Raw genomic sequence first — 15,565 nt, forward strand, 5'->3', positions numbered from 1 at the left:
AGCTACAGTACTCTTTCCAGGTATGAAAAATTTCTCAGCCATTCCATGAACTAAAGCAACAGTGCAGAGATGACAGGAGCTGAGCACAGACATAAACTGAGATGCATACAATTCCAACACAGTCTCAAATGGAACCACTCTTAGAAACGGGGCGCATCAGCCACAGCTTCCAATCCAGCCACCCTATCTCCGTGATGAGCTAGCCTTTTCCTCACTTTGTGGATTGAGTATCTGAGTCCAGAGAATGGAAGGGACTTGGCCAAGCTCCTGTGACTGGGCCTAGAACCAAGGAATCTGAGCCACTAAACCAGTGCGGGGCATCTTAGAGAACTTCCCCCAGCAGAGAAAATGAAGACATTCAGGTGCAATTTGATATCAACCCACACTTGCAAATATTAAACAAATAAAGCCATTTCATTCCTTAATGAAAGCTCATATCCTAAAAGGGGAGGGGATATGGAGCCATCTACTGTAGACAGTTAGACCTGAAATAAAATTAGAAAATATGTCACATGGAAAAACTCTGCAGTGAGAAATGGTTTCTTCCCCCACCCCTCCTTTTTTCTTTCCGTGGGAGAGTGAGTAATTTGGCATTTTAACTAGACAGGGGGAATGCGCAGCTGTAGTCTCTGTTTTGTACCAAATACACTCAGTTGCTGGGCAGTTTTGTATCCCACTTTGTGAATGGGATGACAGTGAAGGATGTGCTCAGCAGTGGGATGAACAGGGCTGAGCAGAGCTGAGCCGAATCACTGCCCCCAACTGCCACAAAATGCGGCCAAACTGAACTCAGATATCCTAGAATGTTCATGCTAACTATGCTTTTAGAATTGCCTTTCCAACCCCTTCATTTCTCAGGTGGGGAAAATGAGGCCCAGAGAGGTACAGTGATTTGCTCACAGCGGAAGAAGAGCAAAGGATTGTTAAACCTGAGGCTCTGGGAGAGTCTCCACCGTGTCCCGCGCCGTTGCCATAGTTGCCTCAGGCATGTCATGGGCTCCTCCGTGGCTGGTGGTGACCTGAACGTAATAGGGTTCCACTGGGTTATTCCTTCAAAGGGCATTGCCTGAGTACCGGCCAGGGGCCAGGCACAGGGCTAGGTGCTGGTGGTACAGAGAATAACCCCAGCCAGGTGTGATGGTGCCTGTAATTCCAGCACTTTGGGAGGTCAAGGCAGGTGGATCACTTGAGCCAGGAGTTTGAGACCAGCCTGGGCAACATAGTGAGACCCCATCTCTTAAAAAAAAAAAAAAAAAAAAGGAAGGTAGAAAAATTATCCAGGTATAGTGGCGCACACCTGCAGTCCCAGCTACTCGAGAGGCTGAGCTGGAGGACCACTTAAGCCCAGGGAGGTCAAGGCTACAGTGAGCTGTGATTGCACCACTGCACCCCAGCCTGGGCAACAGAGTGAGAACCTGTCTCTCTCTCACACACACACATACACACACACAGAGAGAGAGAGAGAGAGAGAGAGAGAAATAACCAGAGTGTCCCTTCCCATATTCTAGCTACTCTGGAGGCTCTGTTGATTTGAGATCAGGGTGTGGGAAGGGGTATTCTGGGAGATGAGGCCAAGACAGCACTTGGTGGAACTTCAGAGGGCCTCAAATGCCACACTAAGGGGTAGAAGGCCATATTTATCTTCCAATGCTGCTCTAACAAACTACCACAAACTTAGTGGCTTACATCAACACAAGTTTTTTTTATCTTACAGTTCTGGAGGTGAGAAGTCCAACACAGGTCTTACAGAGATAAAAAATTAAGGTATCAGCAGACCATGCTTCTTTCTGGAAGCTTTAAGGGAAAATCAGTTTCCTTCCCTTTTACAGCTTCCAGAGGCTGTCTGCATTCCTTGGCTTGTGGCCCCTTCCTCTATTTTCAAAGCCAGCAAAGAAGGATGCTCAAGTCCTCTCACATCACACCACTCTGATTTTCTCTGCCTCCCTTTTCCACTTTTGAGAACCCTTGTGATTACATTGGGCCCAACCAGGTAATCTGGGACAATCTCCCTCATTTCAGGTCGGCTGATTATCAACCTTAATTCCATCTGCAGCCTAATTCCCCTTTGCTATAGAACCTAATGGAGTCACACGTCCTGGGGGTTAGGGTGTGGGTCCTTCAGAGAGTCATGGCCCTGCCTACCACAGGTGGTAATCGTGGGAAGATGACACAGGGTTTAAATAGGGAGCAACACAATGAGAGCTGGTTTAGAGTATTGCTCAAATATTAAAAGTGCAAGCGAATCACTGGGGATCTTGTTAAAATGTGATCCTCTGTCCCCTAGATGGTATGATTCTGATTTAGGAGTTCTGGGGGTGAAGCCAGAGATTCTGCATTTCTGCCGAGTTCCCAGGTCCTGCTGATGCTGCTGGTCTGTGGACCACAAGTGGCAAGAAGCTAGAAGCAAGAAGATTGAGTAGCAAGAAGCTAGAAGATTACTATGGCTGCAGTGTGGAGGATGGGTTCTAGGGTGGAGAGGATGGAGGCTGGGAAACAGACCTGTGTGCTGATGTCAAGTTGTAATTAAATTTCTTCATTTTGCAAGGATGTAGTGAGAATTTCATATATTAGATACACATACATATGTGTATATATAAATGTATATATACAATTTATATTATATGAAACACACACACATATATGTGTGTGGATATATGTGCGTGTATATATAGCAAATATATATATCCTATATATTAAAACTTAAAACAGCACCTGATACGTGAAAAGCACTATATAATTATTAGCACAGATCATACTGTTTTTTGATTGTTGCTGTTTTTTGTTTCTTTGTTTATTTTTGTTTTTGAGATAGAGCCTTGTTCTCTCACCCAGGCTGGAATGTAGTGGCGTGATTTTGGCTCACTGCCACCTCTGCCTCCTGGGCTCAAGAGATTCTCCTGCCTCAGCCTACCAAGTAGCTGGGACCACAGGCGTGCACCACCACACCCGGCTAATTTTTGTACTTTTAGTAGAGGCAGGATTTTGTCACGTTGGCCGGGCTGGTCTCAAACTACTGACCTCAGGGTGATCCATCTGCCTTGGCCTCCCAAAGTGCTGGGATTACAGGCATGAGCCACTGTATCCCAGCCATACTCTTGGTATTTTCTTAGGTTCATGTGAAGCACCAGAGCACTGGCCTGGGAGTCAGGATACCTGGTTCTAGACCTGGCTCTCCTGCCAACTTGAACTGTGACCATGAGCTAGTCACTTTCCCTCTCTGAGCTAGACAATCAAGTCAGAACTAGCCAGCCACTAAGATTGTAGTTGGAGGGGAGAAGCAGCTGGCTGGGCCTATTTCAGAAGTTCTGTGTGTAATGCTGTTGAACTTGCAAGAACTTGGGTTCAGCTTGTCATCAGTTAGCATCTCTACTCTTATTTTCTGTGGGATAAAATGGTTGTAACTTTCCTATGCCAAAAAAAGCACAGCCTAACTTTTCTTTCATGAAACATTCTATTCTTGACATATATACTATAGGCAATGCCTACTCTCACCCTGCTCCAGCCCCATCATCCTGCAGTGGATGGCTGCAGGGTGGTCTTTCAGTGTGGCTGGAGGCGCACATAGACTTTGCTGGTCAAGGGTTCATAATGCTGGGTTTTCACTAAGATCTCCACAGTCCCAGGCTTTGAATGATTCATTCATTAACTTGTTCAAATGCTCATTGTGTCCATTTAGTGCCATGTCAGATGCTGGGGAAACATGGATAAATAAAAACAGCTTCCTGCCCTCAAGGAACCCACAGTGATGTGGGAGCAGTGAAGTAAGGAGGCATGGAACTGATCACCAGTGACAGGCCTGATGCTCACTAATCCTTAGAGTAGGAATTGCCCTAATTTACAGATAAGGAAGACAAGAAGTCCCCCTCTAGGATTCAGCATCACCACCTTTGAAAGGAAGCAGTTGGACTGCATTGGTTGTTCTCAGCCCTGGCTGCACCTTAGACTCCAACCAGGAGATTTTCAAACCTGCTGGTGTCTGGATCTCACCTCAGATGTATGAAGAATCCCTAAAGAGCTGGAGGACTGGGCACCAGGTCCCCTTGGAATCCTCAAAATGATTCCAAGGTACTGGAGGGCTGATGACCACCAAGGTCCTTATGACATGAGCTCTCACATTCTAATTTCCTGAAAAACCCTCTTCTAGCTCTTCCATAGACAAGTGCAAAATGGATGAATGAAGGAGAAGGGTGGAGAGGGAGTGTGGGAGGGGCCCTAAGCTCTTTCGAGTAAGGCCACCATTTGGAGAAGGATGCTGGCACTGTTCCTTTTCCTGTTGTCATTTGCTCCTTTTGGGTTAGAAACAGCAGTAGTAGACAAGGCAGGGGGGACTTGGCATTCTCATGTGATGTTGCAGGGAGTATAAATTACTATTGCCTTTCTGAACCATGCAACAAAAGCCTTAAAAATGGACATACACTAGACCCAACTATTTGTTTTAGGAAATTGTGTTGTGCTAGGAAATAATTGCAGAAGTAGTCAAATACGAAGCTATGAGACCACGATCGTCACAATAGTGTTCATAATAGTGAGCAATGAGAAACAGCCTGAAAGTTTACAGGACAACCAAACAATGAAATACTATTACAAGCACAAAAAATATTAGAGAAGAATATTTAATGTTCCAGAGAAGGTGTCTAGATGATTATTAAGGGGGAAAAAAGCCATCAACTAAATGCAATGTACAGAATGTTCTGTTCATATTGTGATCTATGTGCATATTTAGGGGTGGAAAATAAACTTGAAACATAGTTCATCAAATGCTAGCAGGGTTTATCGTTGAGTCACAAATAATATGTGATCTTTTTAAACTTCTCTTTTTGGCCCTAGTTTTGATAATAACTATGTATCATTTTTATTACCAATTTTTTTAATGTTATTGAAAAAATGAACCTCTTACAAACACTTCTCACATCCCTCTGCCTCTCCCATCTCCTGGTGGAAATGGACATCCCTACTTTGGTAGTGCAGATGCTTGCTTTCACTGTGTTAGGAAACTCAGGACAAGCTCCTTAACATGCAAGCCAGCTTCCGCACACTGTCTCTGTTACTGGACTATGAGTCCCTCCAGGATGGGCACTGAGTCTAACACAGCTCTTCAGCCATTCTGCCACCCACTCCAGAGAGTGCCTGGGACAGCAGGAAGCCAGAAATAATAGGAGGAAGACAGACATCTGTAAGAGTAGCCATAATACAGAACAGACAGACCATTTTGAAGACTTCAACAGAAATTCCCTTTGGGAGGAAGCTAGTCACAAAAGACTGCCTAGATGGGAGGGGGGTTTTAAGTTGGACCCCATTTGAGTCCCTCAGTGATGGGAGGAGTAACTCCTAGAGAGGCCTAAGGCCAGGCTGTTGTCTGCAAGCCAGACTCCAGCCGAGCTCTCCAAACCCAGAAAGGGGTTCCCTGGCATCTAAGGTCAAGGGTCCTGGTCACTTGAGAGAGATACCAGAGCCCTCAGAACAGTTTTTTGTCCTGTTCAGTCCTTGAAATCATCCATGGCATGCAACAAATATGAACTGGATTGGATTGGATTTGGTTGGGTTGGGTTGGATTGGGTTGGATTGGATTAGGTTGGGTTGGGTTGGATTGGGTTGAGTTTGATTTAGTTGTATTGGATTAGATGGGTTGAATTGGATTAGGTTGAGTTGGGTTGGATAGGGTTGGGTTGGGTTGAGTTTGGTTATAATGGGGATAAAGAGTGGGCTGCACTCATTTGGTGACCCGGGCCACTTGTCTCTCCCATTAGATGTTGACCGGGAGGAGGGCTGGACCTTCCCCCAGGATCTTCTCTAACCCTAGACTTTTCCTCTCTGTAGTTTGGATAGAGCAGAAGGGGGTAATCAGTCAGCAAACCTGGCTCCTTCCAACACCTCTGATACCACCTCAGCTCCCCTGGGCTCTGTGTTGACGGCAATAGGTCATAACCCACAATTGGATGCTCTGACTTTGAGGTCTTATTTGCTTATCCATTCTCCACACCAGACATTAATGCCTTAAACTGAGTCTTATTGTAAGATTGCCTCCTTTTTACAACCCTCACCTACCCACTACCACTGCTATACTCCCAGTGTCTAATTATATTATGCAGAAATTATGGAATAAGCCAACCTATATTAAAGAATTGATGGCTTAATGAAGGAGGCAGGCTGGGGTAATTTATCTTACCAGACTGTAAAACATACCACAAAGTAACAATCATCAAAATTGTATGGATTTAAAATGACATACACATATTAACACAAGAAAGTGACCAGTAGTACAGAAATACCAGAAATAAAAGTATACCATTAAAAGAAAAAATATTATATAATAAGATATCACACAACAATGATGGGCAGTATGGTACAATGATGGTACAATAGCTCACACTTTAATTAGTACTTTGGGGAAACCTGGGGACCACTTTGGAAAAGAACTGGCTTTAAATTATGCAGTAATCTGGCCAGGTGTGGTGGCTCACGCCTGTAATCCCAAAACTTTGGGAGGCCGAGTTGGGAGAATTGCTTGAGCCTAGGAGTTCAAGACCAGCCTGGGCAACATGGCGAGACCCTATCTAAAAAAAAAGAGAGACTATATCCTAATCTATGGTTCCTTTTAAGTGATCAAGCTGTAGATATTAAAAGAAAACTGGAAAATCAACTTACATATTTAGCTAGAAGAAAAAAGATAAATGCACAACTTTTGACAAACTGAGAAATCAGGAATAAGATGAGTAGAGAGAAGCTGGAAAATAAATGTTTATCCAATTAATGTAATAAGAAAGATAAAGAGCAAAGTAACATTAGTGTGAATTCCAGCCTAACTAGTTATTACACTATTGAAGAAAACGACAGCCCTATAATGTTCCCTGAGTACTCAGTCAAGATCACCCTACAGCTGACAAAGCCATGGAAGAATTGGGATGACTTACGCACCACAGAGGACATAGTAAGTTGATGCATTAGACCACAGGCTAGACTAACTCCTTCATTCTTTCTTTGATTCATTGAAAAAGTATGCTGAGTACCCACTTCATGCCAGTCCCTGTGCCTGGGATCCCTGTTCCAGGATTCAGAGTTGGACAGGCCCATCCCTGCCTCATAGAACTTCCCATGTAGCAGGGGAGGCAGGAAACTAATCTGGGGTCACGGTACAGTCTGAGGAGCCCTGAGACCAAGAGATGCTCATGATGCCTGGGAGAGGAGAGACAGCTTCCCAGAGCAGAATCTTAAAAGGATGATTTGGGGATCGCCAGGTACTGTGGGGGAAAGGCATTTTTAAAATGGTACTGGTAGCCAGGTGGAGTGGCTCACCCCTGTAATCCCAGCACTTTGGGAGGTCAAGAAGGGTGAATTGCTTGAAGCCAGCAGTTTTAGACTAGCCTGGGCAACACAGCAAAACTCTATGTCTACAAAAATGTTTAAATTAGCTGGGTATGAGGGTATGTAATCCAGCTACTCAGGAGGCTGAGGAAGGAGGATCCCTTGAGCCCAGGTCTTTGAGGCTGCGATGAGCTTAGATTGTACCACTGCACTACAGCCTGGGCAACAGAGAAGACCCTGTCTCAAAAAATAATAATAAAATTAAAATGGCACTAGCCTATGCAAAAGCACAGATGTGGGACGTTGCATGTCCCATTCAGAAGCCTGCCAGTGATTTGATGTGAGCTGAAATCCATAGGGACTTAGTGTTAGTGGAGGAAGGCAAGGTCCTCTGGGGCTAGGAGTGTGACTCCAACCCAGGTACAATGAGAACCCAGCGAGGGCAATTGAACTAGGAAGCATCATGATTAAATAAGAAAAATCCATCTAAATACATAGTAAGAACTATCCAACCAGTTCTGTTCTTTGATGGGTGAGTTCATTGAGGGGAAATATTGCCAAAGGAAATAATCCAAAAGAAAAAGGCCATTTGTCTAAAGATGTCCCAGCAGCACTATTTATAATAATGACAAATGGCTAAAGTCCAGTTCTGGACAAAGTGGCCAGCTCCAGACAATTGTCTTTTGGGAGATGAAGACTGGAGGCCAATGAGGCAAAACTTCAGGTGTGACTCCTACCCACATCTCTCTCACTCAGAAAAGCATGTCAGACTGCCAGGGAGCAAGAGTGGCGTGGTTAGAGGGAAGTTCTGCGCTGCTCTAATTTATATGTTTCCCATTAAAATCAGGAGTTCTCCAGAGAAGATAGTGGCCAAGAAGCACTTGAAAAGATGCTCAAGGTCATTTGTCATTAGAAAATTGCAAATAGGCCAGGCACAGTGGCTCACGCCTGTAATCCCAGCACTTTGGCAGGCCGAGGCAGGAGGATCATGAGGTCAGGAGTTTGAGATCAGCCTGGCCAATATGGTGAAACCCCCGTCTCTACTAAAAATACAAAAATAAGCCGGGTGCGCCTGTAGTCTCAGCTACTTGGGAGGCTGAGACAGGAGAATCGCTTGAACCTGGAAGGTGGAGGTTGCAGTGAGCCAAGATGCGCCACCAACTCCAGCCTGGATGACAGAGTGAGACTCCATCAAAAAAAAGGAAAAGAAAGAAAGAAGAAAAGAAAGAAAGAGAGAGAGAGAGGAAGGAAGGAAGGAGAAAGAAGAAAAAGAAAGAAAGAAGGAAGAAAGAAAGAGAGAGAAAGAAAGAAAGAAAGAAAGAAAGAAAGAAAGAAAGAAAGAGAAAGAAAGAAAGATTGCAAATGAAAACCACAATGAGATGCCATTTTATATCCACTAAAATGGCTATAATTTTAAAAACTGAAAACAATCATTGGCGATGATGTGCAAAATTAAAGCCCTCATACATTGCTGGTGGGGATGTAAACATGGTGCAGCCACTGTGGAAAATAGTTTGGGGGTTCCTCATACTTGAAACACAGAATTATCACGTGACCAGAAATTCTGCTCCTAGATATAAAGAAGTAGAAACAGGCCATCAAACGTCTGGATACTTGTACGCAAATGTTTAGAGCAGCACTATTCACAAAAACCAAAAGGTAGAAATAGCCCAAATGTCCATCAACAAATGAACGGAAAAACACAATGTGGTGTATATATATATATATACACAATGGAATATTAGTCATAAAAAGGCATGAAGTGCTGACACATGACACAACATGAGTGAACCATGAAAACTTTATACTAAATGGAAGAAGTCAGATGCAATAGATCATATACGGTATGATTCCATTTTCATGAAATATCCAGAGTAGGCAAGTCCATAGAGGCAGAAAGTAGTTTAGTGATTGCCAGAAGCTGGGAAAAGAGGGAATGGGGAGCAATTGATTAATGTGCATAGAGATTTCTTTTGGGGTGATGAAAATGTTTTGGAACTTGATAGAGACATTGATTGTACAGTATTGTGAAGGTACTAAATGACACTAAATTGTACAATTTAAATGGTTAATGTTATATAATGTAAATTTCACCTCAATAAAAAGTAAGTCTGGATATCTAAATGGTCAACAAACATATGAAAAGGTCATTCACTTAATTAATAATTAGGAAAATGGAAATTAAGGCTACTGTAAGATTCAAATATGCACCCGTTAGAAATGTTGAAGTTAAGTTCAGTGACAAGACCAAGTGCTGGTGAGGATGTGAAGAAATGGAGGTCCTCATTTCTTGGTAGCTGTGTAGATCTGTACAACCATTTAGAAGACATGCTGGCATTGTCTACTCAGTTGGGGGATATGCACACTCTGATTCAGCACTCCACTCCTAAGTATAGAACCAACAGAAATTCATGCACATGTGCACCGAAAGAAATGTACAAGAATGTTCAGAGCAACACTTACGTTAGCCCAAAATGGAAACAATCAAAATGTTGGAGAAGAATGGATAAGTAATATATGCTATGCTAATGCAATGGAATATTACACAGCAATGGCAATGAACTACAGCCACATACAGCAGCATGAATAAATCTCAAAACTTATTATTTATTGAAAGAATCAGACACAAAGGAATAGATTCTGCATGTAAAAAGTTCAACATCGAGTAAAACAGAACTTCAGAATTTCGGGATACACACTTAGATAGTAAAACTATTTTTAAAAAGCAAGAAAGTGATGACTATTAATGTCAAGGTAATGGTTACCTCAGACAGAAAGAATGGAAAATAAAACCACAGCAAAGGGGTTCAGGAGAGCTTCTGCGGATTATCCTATATCTTCATCTGGATTACATAAATATTTGCTCTGTGATAAATCATTGTACTGTACCGTACCTTTAGCATGCACTTTTGAATGGATGTTGTATTTTACAATAAAACATTTTAAAGACAAACAAATAATTTGCAATCATCAACACTTTATTAGCAAGAGCAAATTACTTGTGACACCACCATCTCTACCTAGACAATAGCCCCACTATCTTCTAAAATATTGGCTATTCCAATGACACTGAAATTTTACCAGGAAAAGGAAGGATTGGTGCTGTCCTCCAGCTCAACCCTGACCACTGGAGGCACAAGAGGCCATGTGGGTGACACCCACTGACAAGTGTCTCTTTAAACAGGATGGTGTAGGAGGATGGGGTTGGCTGCACATGGGACATTCTGGATAGTAGATGAGAAGAGCTCAGGAAAAATGGCATTACAATTGTCTGTGGCCCTTTCTTTCTTCCTGTGAACTATGACCCCCTTGGGGCAGCTGTGTGCCCAAATCCTTTCTGTACCCAGCCAGCATGAGGACCAGCACAGAATGGGTTTGTTGAACTGAACTATGTGAAATAATCAAACCTCAAACTAGAAAAATATTATTTTGTTTTGTTTCCCAACATTTTAAATGAGGACTACAGAGATGAGTGAATCTTGCCTCTCTACTTCATAGATGGGAAAACTGAGGTTCAGAGTGGGAAAAGCAACTCATCTAACTGCATGGAGGAAGTCAGTGATTGGAACTCAGGTTTTCCAATACCTGCACTTGTGCTGTTTTAGGGCATGAGGGCTATCAGGAAGTTTACAAAGACCCACTTTTTAACAGATCAATGATCTGCAAAAAACCACATGCCTGTGTTCTACCCCTAGCCAAGGAGCCCTGTCCTGGGCCCACAATGGCATTCAGGGATGGGAGGGAGAGTCGATCCAGAGGCTTGGAGGTGCAGGAGGAACTCGGGACCCATTTTCTGAGAGAATCAATGCCCTAAGAGGCCAGCAGCTTTAAAGTTGTGAGCTGTGTGCAAGCTCCGTACCAGGCTGGCTATGAACCCCACTGTGAAGCCCCACCAGATTTGGTGCCTAGATGCTCTGGGAAAATGCATTCTTTTATTTAATAAGCAGCTTTATTGAAGCATAGCTTACATTCTGTAAAATACACCCATAAATGTATAGTTAGATGATTTTAGTAAATTTATAGAGTTGCACAACTACCAGCACAATCCGGTTTTAGAACATTCCCCCAAAAGTTTCCTCATCCCCCTTTGCAGTCATTCTCTGCTTCTGTTTTCTGTCTCTGTAGTTTTGCCTTTACAGAAATCTCATATATAGGGACTCTTGGTGAAGAGTGAACTTGGTGAAGGTGACAATGTATTGCTTTTTAATGTCTGGCTTCTTTCACTTAGCTTAATGGTATTAAGTTGTATCCATATTGTTGTAGCATTGATCAATACTTCATTCCTTTTCATTGCTGAGTAGTATTCCATTGAATGGATACACCTCATTTTGTTTTTCTATTCACCAGCTAAAGGACCAGTTTATTTCCGTTTTGGCCATTATCAATAATGCTGCTATGAACATACATATGAGTTTTTGGGTGGACATATGCTTTTCTTTCCCTTAAGTAGATACTTAGGAGTGGGAAGTGCTGGACCGTAGGGTAAGTATTTATTTAACATTTTAAGAAACTGCCAAATCGTTGGGAACATGCATTTCTGCTCATAACAGCCCACTTACAAACATGCTTTCAGAAGCCACGCTACTTAAGCATACAGCGTAGTGGTTAAGAGTACAGATTCTCGAGTCAGACCCTCTGGGCTCAAATTGTGCTTATATTACTGAAGGCTATATGCCCTTGGGCAAATGACTATGCCTTAGTTTCCTCATCTGTAAAAGGGGATAAGACATGGTGGTGGTGTGATGATTGAGTGAGTTCATGGCAGAGCACTTAGAACACTGCTGGTTCGTAGTGCTATGAAGTCTTGGCAATTGTTTTTTATACCCAGTTGAGCAGTGGCCCTATGGAAGGAACAGCACCAGCCCTGAAGTTCACAGATGTGGGAGGGCTATTATAGATCTACCCGGTTACAGTCATGTGGCCTTGAGGAAGTCACATCCCCTCTGTAAGATACAGCCCCATTTACTTCTCAGCACTGCTGTGTGGTGATTCCAGGAACTTGGTGAAGGTGACATTGTGCTTTGAACACTGCACAATGCCATGCAAATGCAATGGACTCATGTTACCATTGTGACATTCAGATTGTAGGGCTCATTGGAGACCATGGAGCCCCTAAAGCCTTCTCCATCCGTGAAGCTCCTCTAACTGCACACTAGGATGGTTAAGAGCAAGGACTCTGTAGTCAGACTGTCTGGTTCAAATCCCACCCCAGCCACTCAGCCACTTAGAAGTCTTGTAACTTTGGACCTCTATTTCTTCATTTGAAAAACAGAGATACTAACTGTTCTCAGTCCCCACCTCCTGGAGTGGTTGTAAGGACTGCATGAATGAAATATGAACATGTTCACACCTCCATCTGGACACACGAAGTGTTTTATAAGTATCAGCAATATTAAATTGCATTAAAAATTCAGTTTGCAGGAGGACAGTTTACATTTTTAGGAACAGTTTCATATCCCCAAAGGGGCACTGAAAACCCATCAGCTGCAAATGGCTCTCCCTAGACCCTTCTCAGCTCCTGAAGATTTGCTGGGCCTCCCTTTTTATGTTATAAATGGGAATAGGACTTGCTTTGTGTTAGAAACAACAGCCCTGACACTGAGGGATCCTAGAGACACACACAGGAGGAGAAAAAAACACCAAAGTTCCTATCCCCAGATCCCTCTTCCTTTTGGGAAACTGGAAGTTGCAGCAAAGTTCACAAAAGACCATGGAACCCAAAGCTGGCCTCTGCCACTGAGTTGGCATGGCCCTATATCATATGCAAAATTGCAACTTTCTGACATGAGCCATGGGGCTGAGAAGCTAAAACTATACCCCAGCTGCCCTTTGATCTGCAATAAATGCCAGGCTGGACGCTCTGGCAGGAAAAGCTATCATCGGATTTGGGTGTTGTTGCCCAGGAGACAATGGGCTGTCTTGGGCTTCTTCAGGCAAACAAAGAGTTAACCAAGACCACCTTCTCAATCCCGTTTCCTTTGGGCTGACTACAGGTGGTTTCCTAGACTTTCTCTCCCTTATTAAATTGAGGCTGTGTACTAATCCTCCAAATTCAAAGGAGAAGGGGTCAGAAGCTACAGAAATCATGGCTCTTCTGCAAAAATGCACAGAGAAAGAGCTGAGCAAGTGCAAGAGCCTGCAGACCTGGATTCAAGCCCTGGATTTGGACTGGCCACTTTCTAAGCTTGTCTCAACCTCAGTGTTATAGAAATACCTGCAATGTGACGGGATTAATAGAAGCCCAAATCTCAGCACTATGCAATATACCCTTGTAAAAAACCACACATGACCACCTCCTGAATCTAAAATAAAAATTAAAATACCTGCATTGCTTTCCAACACATAGTTACTGCAAGAATCAAGCAGTAATTTCTACCACTTACTTTGTGCCTAGTATGTACCAGAATCATGGAAAGCACATTATTTCTAGTTTATCTAATCTTCACAGCATTTCTAGGAAGGTAAAATGGTCTAATTATTCGTCTTTTTCAGATGGGGAAACTGAGGCACAGAGCGATGAAATCCATTGCCCAAGATCACCCACCTAGCCACAATTCAAACCCAGACAGTCTGACCTTAACTGAGGCCCATTTTAACTTAGGTCTACCTTAACTTAGATCTTACTATTCAGCCAACCGCCTGAGTTCTGCTGGAGAAACTGAGGTCCGGAGAACGGAAGGGATCAGATCACTGGCTCCCAGGCCACAGCTCTTTCCATCACCGGTGGAGCCATTGCCCATGATAGATGTGACCGCTTAGGTAACTCAGAGCTGGGTTAAGCGTCCGAGCGATTCAGTTCCGTTATTTCTTGCGCAGCAAAAGCCCCAGATGTCCCTGCTTTTGTGTTCATGCTTCGCACCTGTGTGCGGAGCACACAGACCTGCCCTTACCAGAAGCCAACCAGCGCGCACAACCTAAGCGCTGGCTCTGGACGCGCTGAGGCTGTTGGCGCTGGCGCTGTTTCCAAAGTCCCTCTCTGCCTAAGATTGGAGGCTCCGCGCCCAGCTCAGACATCTCGGGTGCTCAGACAGCGCTCCACCCGCCCCAGTTGCCCAGGGATCCCATTCACAGCTATAATCCCTGCACTGCCGGGAGGTAGCCGCCCGCTGGACCGCCTGTGCGCACAGAGTGGCGAGGACTCCCTTTTATGTCCAGGAATGAGGCGCGCATCGCAGCCGCGTCCGCCGCCAAAACCAGCTTCCTCCACAGGCGCGGGGGCAGCCGGTGCCACCCTCAGGCCGGGTTGCTTACCTGTTGCAGCGCGGGTCTGGGTGACGGCAGGGAGGGGCGTGGAGACCGAGAGCAGCATCAGCAGACACCAGCACTGCCCGTTGTTCCTCCTGCAAGAAGTGTCCGAGGGAGAAAAGGTGAGACGGGCAAGAGGTTTGGAGGGGCCCGGGACCCGAGGAAGCAGAGAAGCGGGTCTTACCTTGGTGCCATCTCGCGGGTCTGCAGAGCCCCGGAAGGCGCGCGGCGAGTCGAGCACAGCGTTGGAGCTCAGTGGAGGACGAAGGGGCGCTGAGCGCTGGCCGCCGCGCTCGCCCTTCCTGCCGGGAACAAAGGCGGCGCTCGGCAGCGGCGGCGGCTGGCAGAATCCAGGCTCCCGGCCCGCGCCCTGAGTCACCCGCGCTCTGAAACCCGACTCCGCCGCGCCCTGCGCTCTCCCGCTCGCTGCGCCCCACCTCGGGCAGCGGCGGCGCGCTCACGCCCCGGGGCTACTGGCCTCCCTGGCTGCCTCCCCACGCCCCTTTCCTTCTCGAGGGACGTGCGCTCCCCTCTGCTGCCTCCAACCGTGACTGCCTTGTGTAACCTGCGAGGAAAGCCCCGCGTCCGCATTCGTTGGGGCAAGCGGGATGCGGCTCCCTCCAGCCCTTAAGTCTGTCCTGTCGGGACTGACCCGCAGAGAAAGCACTCTTTCACAGCCGCCGAGGGAATCCTCTCCACAGCCCAGGGAGGCTGGAATCAGTGATTTCCTTATATGATGGGCAAGGAGACTGAGGCTCAGAGAGGTGGAGCGAATGTCCCAAAGTCCCAAGCTGCACTGAGCTCCTAGCTGCTGTGACCCACCCTGCACGCCTGACACATGGACTGACTTGAATGCCCAGGAGTGGACCTGCCTGGGGCCATAAATGATACATACAACTAAATGCAGCAAAGATAGTCCTAAAAAGGTTTTTAATGTACTGGATTCCAGGGCTTTCCTCCCTGTCTATACCTTGCCTGCCCCCTTCATCAGAATGTGAGCTCCAGGAGGGCTTATCTT

The 15,565-nt window shown here is 45.2% G+C and overlaps 1 protein-coding gene across 2 annotated transcripts in view; it reads right to left on the reverse strand.

Annotated features, from left to right (window-relative positions):
• Positions 1 to 15,266, reverse strand: part of COL15A1 (collagen type XV alpha 1 chain) — a 128,631-nt gene extending 113,365 nt beyond the window's left edge. The window contains exons 1-3 of one of the 2 annotated variants that reach the window (XM_023202857.1): positions 15,200 to 15,266; positions 14,732 to 14,849; positions 14,554 to 14,642 (exon numbers count right to left, since the gene is read on the reverse strand). In XM_023202857.1, coding sequence (XP_023058625.1) covers positions 14,554 to 14,642; positions 14,732 to 14,742 — 100 coding nt within the window. In that variant the 5' untranslated portion in view covers positions 14,743 to 14,849; positions 15,200 to 15,266. Of the gene's footprint in view, positions 1 to 14,553; positions 14,643 to 14,731; positions 14,898 to 15,199 lie in introns of those variants that run through there. The other variant, XM_031934079.1, reaches the window with a different exon arrangement.
• Positions 15,267 to 15,565: the final 299 nt, after the last annotated feature.

The sequence above is a fragment of the Piliocolobus tephrosceles genome, chromosome 14 (genome assembly GCF_002776525.5).
Source record: "Piliocolobus tephrosceles isolate RC106 chromosome 14, ASM277652v3, whole genome shotgun sequence".
Classification (NCBI taxonomy): Eukaryota; Metazoa; Chordata; class Mammalia; order Primates; family Cercopithecidae; genus Piliocolobus; species Piliocolobus tephrosceles.